General features: G+C 44.3%; 1 protein-coding gene across 2 annotated transcripts in view; it reads right to left on the reverse strand.

Moving 5' to 3' along the window:
- Positions 1–172: 172 nt before the first annotated feature.
- Positions 173–5000, reverse strand: part of LOC125043023 (nucleoprotein TPR-like) — a gene marked incomplete at its 3' end in the record, with an annotated part of 46604 nt that continues 41776 nt past the window's right edge. Inside the window, 4 exon segments of one of the 2 annotated variants that reach the window (XM_047638975.1) lie at positions 173–385; positions 784–1017; positions 1393–1506; positions 1656–3354. In XM_047638975.1, the coding sequence (XP_047494931.1) occupies positions 173–385; positions 784–1017; positions 1393–1506; positions 1656–3354 (2260 nt within the window). 2 annotated transcript variants of the gene reach the window in all.

Here is a 5000-nt window from a genome sequence, read left to right on the forward strand (position 1 = left end):
CCTCCCCTCTCCCTCCCCTCTCCCTCCCCCTCTCCCTCCCCTCTCCCTCCCCTCTCCCTCCCCTCTCCCTCCCCTCTCCTCCCCTCTCTCCTCCCCCTCTCCCTCCCCCTCCCCTCCCTCCCCCTCCCCTCCCCCTCCCCTCTCTCATTCACGTAAGTCTTAAGCTCTGTACCTCTATCTGCTCGCATTCTCTGTGGGGAGTTATCCCATGTAATCGGCGTGATTCTTCGAGCTGGATTGGAGGGTGAACTTGGAGTGGATGAAGGGGCGCTTGACACGTCCGCAGAAGGTTGCTCCATCTCACTGCTTCCTTCTCTCTCCTCATTTTCACCTCCCTGACTCTCCTCTTCCTCATTTCCGTCTTCCTCACCCTCCACATCAATCACTGAAATGGAAAAGGAATTGTTGTTGTAACATAGTGTCATCAAATTACAAACAGGAGGTATAAAGACTGACCGAAGACAAACATCAATTTTATTAAAAGAACAAACACAAATGAGGAAATATGAAGAGAGATATAAATGCATCATTATGATGAATCCAGGTGGGGGACTGACAATTCTGAATTGTTCTATATTAGCACATGTGAATACAGTAGTGGGAGTGTACGAGCATGCATGCATATATTGCAGGTGTACTAATGAGAATATATGTGGGTAAATATGTTATTTAGTTGTTTTTAAATGTTGTAGCTAATTTTACTCAATTAAGACAAATTGCAGAAATATGTACTTCAGAGGCTAGGTCAGGGTTTAAATTATATAACTGAAACTAAAGCTTTACCATCATCATGTTCTCCTTCCTCCACATCATCCTCCTCATCCTCTTCTTCTTCTTCCTCTACTTCATTGTCATCCCCAATGTCAACAGCCATGGAATCTGCCTCTGTGAAGTTGTCTTCACAATCACGTGATGTTTCCCCACTCGACTGTTCACCTCCTGTCACTAAAACTGTTGGTGGTTCGCGCGTCGACTCTCCCTCACTAGTACTCACTCCACCTTCAGCTCCAAGTTCAGCTACAAAGCAATAAGAGAAACAACATGAGTAACATTAACATGCACTCTTACACAAACACACCTACACTACACAGACATACATTCATGCTCTATAACTAACAATGTTTGACTTAAATTGTGTGGCAGCCTATGAAATTTGCAACATTTTCAGTTATGATTTCAGGAACATAACAGAAGCCCACGGAATTTCAAAAATGAAAAAATCACGTCCCCAGATTATAACTTGACACTGAAGCTTTTGGTTCTGATGGTGTTACAATCATTCTCAACTTCATACATGTGAAATGGTATGAATCTATATGCTTTTATGTCTACAGAAAAATTTTGTTGTTAAAACCCTATAACAAATGCATGAAAATCAATTAACTAACAAACCTGTAGGAGATCTCCTTAGCGGGGTGGTGGGCTGAGATCTATTTCCTTCATCAAGACCCAAATCAATGCGTGTGTCATCTATTAAACCTCCCTCTGCCATCTGAGCCAATCCACCTTCAGCCACGTATATATAAAATCTCTTAATAAATGACATAATAAAGGAGAACTCTTGCTTATCTATATATTTTCCTCATACAGAGACAAAATGTATAAAGAAGACTTATTTCAAGGCTACATTTAATACATTTACAAATAAAACTTACTTGTCTGAGGTGGGTTTGCAACTTCTGCATTAGAGCCAAACACAAATCCACCAGATGGAACCTGAGGAGAGCTTACTGCTTCAGAGAACCCATCTCCACGCCTCGGGACAAACAGAGTTGGTGTCGATGGTACAATGCTGTCATCACCACCCTCTTCATAGTGAGGAAGCTGACTGAAAGGTGCCAAGTTCTGACGGCCAACTGGTCTTTCCTGCCGAACAACAGGCCTGGGGAGGCCAAGTGGCACCCCTGGGCTAGTCTGAGAGGGTCCTTCATTTTGACCTGATGAAGAAGGCTGACTTGATCCACCAGATGGCTGAGGTCTCTGGCTCTCACTAGGGGCATCTGGGGATTCGTTGTTTGATTCTTCAACATGTGCAGATGTTTCTGAAGCAGCTTCAGCCTCAGCATCAGCACTTCTCATATCCTCACTAGCCTCCCTGCCTTCTTGGTTATTTCCTACACTGAAGCCACGACTTCCATCATCCCTTTCTATGTCATCTTCATTGTCCTCAATGACTCTAATATCTTCATCCTCATCATCCATTTGATCTTCATCTTCAATTGCTTCATCATCATCATCTTCATCATCTTCTTCATCTTCATCGTCATCATCATCTTCCCCTTGATCAATGTACTCTTGGTCAGGCTCCTCACCATCTGAGTCTACAACTACAGTATCATGATCTTCAGGAGTAACACTCTGCTCCTCCTCATTTTCCTGTCCTCCATGTGAGGATGAAGGACCAGCTTCATCTTCTTCTACACATGCTCTCTTTGCTTCTTTAGTTGTTGCCTCTGCTGGCTCCAATTTTCTCTTTGCAGAACCAGCACTGGAAGGTCCTGCAACTTCCTGCGAGCTGAGTGGTGATACAAGGGCAATAGCTTGTGAAACCAAAGCATCAGCTGATACCTCTTGAGTGTCCTGCCTAGCATGCTGTGCAGGAGATGCTGGCACTGGAGACACAATTGGCACTACAATAGAAGTGCTGGCTGTTCCCGACTGGCCACTTGATGAAGACTGACTTGCCAAAGTGGACTGAGCAGTCCCTGTCGATGAGGCAGCAGCAGCAGTCTGAAGATGACCTGATGACTTGGACATCTGAACTGTTGGACCACTAGATGTAGGTTGAGAAGCTGGAGTTGATTCTGCAATTGCAGATGACTGTGATACTGAAGATGACTGACTGGCCAAAGTGGACTGTGAAGCAGAAGGTTGCGTTGACTGGGAGGAAGGTGTGGATGGTAGGGCAACAGCTGGAGCCACCGGAGTGGTCAGAGACGCAGAGGCTGGAGTAGGTGATACAGTAGCAGTTAATGTGCTAGTCATTGTGGTGGCAGCAGGGGTTGTAGTGGCTGTTGTCAGCAAGGTTGGTGCAGAAATGGCAGGAGTTGGAGTAACTGTGGCCTGGGGGAGAGTCACAGTGGAAGAAACCATACCATCACTATGAGTTTCTAGTGGCGATACAACAACCACTGTTGATCCCTGGGGAGGAGCAGAGCCTCCAGAAGGAGGAGCCATAGGTCGAATACTGGCAGTGGGAATGGCCCGGGATGGTGGAACGACTTGGGTTGCTGTCTGGGACCTTGGTGAGGCTGAAGGGGCAACTGGGGCATTCATTGGTTTTATGTTGGCTGTTGGAGGAGGCTCAAAGCCTGTTTTTTCTGAAGGCACTCCACTTGTTGATGGTTTAGAAGTCTGGAATGCATATAAAATCATATAAATATTTTGGCAACAACATGAAGCTGTATGGGTAATACACACAGCCAGACTTGAATTAACCTCATGCCAATGGATGGCATGTACAGATGCCTGCACTTATACCTGGTACACCCACTGCCATATTTATTTAGTCTTGTACTAAATCTCATTAGAAACATTACTTTACCAAGATTAAAATTTTACTTTTATTCATGAATACCACTACAGCATCTATGGATAGATATAACATTGAGATAACTGATTATTTATAACCAACATAATTATACATGCTGGGTAGAGAGTTTTGTAAGTAGCTGTGCCCAAGGCTAACCAAGGCTGTGCAAACTTTTATGCAAACAAAGTTACACACACACACACGTGGTAATGAGCAAAGGAATATTCAATGAGTGTTAGATGGTTGTTAGTCTTAGAGAAAAAACAATGTTCCACATGGTCATTCAGTATTTGACAAAGATCCAGAATTCTGGAAATGAGTTTTGTTTGTTTTTCAATGCTTTATTGGACTGAAATATTTTTAATTTACAATAAAAATCTAACTATCTTGGTAACTTATTCATTAGTGCAACCAGATAAGAATTTCTGAGCCCAGTCAAATAGTAGGGACTATACAATAATCTCACTCACTCACTCACTCACTCACTCACTCACTCACTCACTCACTCACTCACTCACTCACTCACTCACTCACTCACTCACTCACTCACTCACTCACTCACTCACTCACTCACTCACTCACTCACTCACTCACTCACTCACTCACTCACTCACTCACTCTCACTCACTCACTCACTCACTCACTCACTCACTCACTCACTCTCTCTCTCTCTCTCTCTCTCTCTCTCTCTCTCTCTCTCTGTGGTGCAGCAGTAGTGATCTCGTCGAGCAATTTTGCTGACCAGTGTTCAAATTCCTCGCCGCCAGTGCATGGCAACCCCGGCCATTCCTTGCACACAAGGGATAACTTGGCAGCAAAATGAAACAGACAGTATGTCACACCAAGATTATCCATTATAACAAATGGAATCAAACTAAACCTTTAAAAAACCTCTCTCTCTTTCTCTCTCTCTCTCACACACACACACACACACGCACACACGCATGCAAGAACGCACGCACGCACGCATGCACGCACGCACGCACGCACACACGCATGCACGCACGCACACACACCTCACTCACTCACACATTTACTTACACACACACCTCACTCACTCACACACATTCACACACATTCACTCATATACTCATACACTCACACACTCACTTGTACACACACACACACACACACCCATACACACACATACACACTCACCCATACACTCACACACTCACTCACCCATACACTCACACACTCACTCACCCATACACTCACACACTCACTCATACACTCATACTCACCCATATACACACACTCATACACTCACATTGACTCACACACACTCATACACTAACACAATCACCCATACACTCACACAATCACTCATACACTCACACACTTACACTAACACAATCACCCATACACTCACACAATCACTCATACACTCACACATTTACACTAACTCATACTCATTCAGTCATACACTCACACTCACTCACACACACTCACTCATACATTCACACAC

This window comes from Penaeus chinensis, chromosome 33 (assembly GCF_019202785.1).
Source record: "Penaeus chinensis breed Huanghai No. 1 chromosome 33, ASM1920278v2, whole genome shotgun sequence".
In the NCBI taxonomy this organism is placed as follows: Eukaryota; Metazoa; Arthropoda; class Malacostraca; order Decapoda; family Penaeidae; genus Penaeus; species Penaeus chinensis.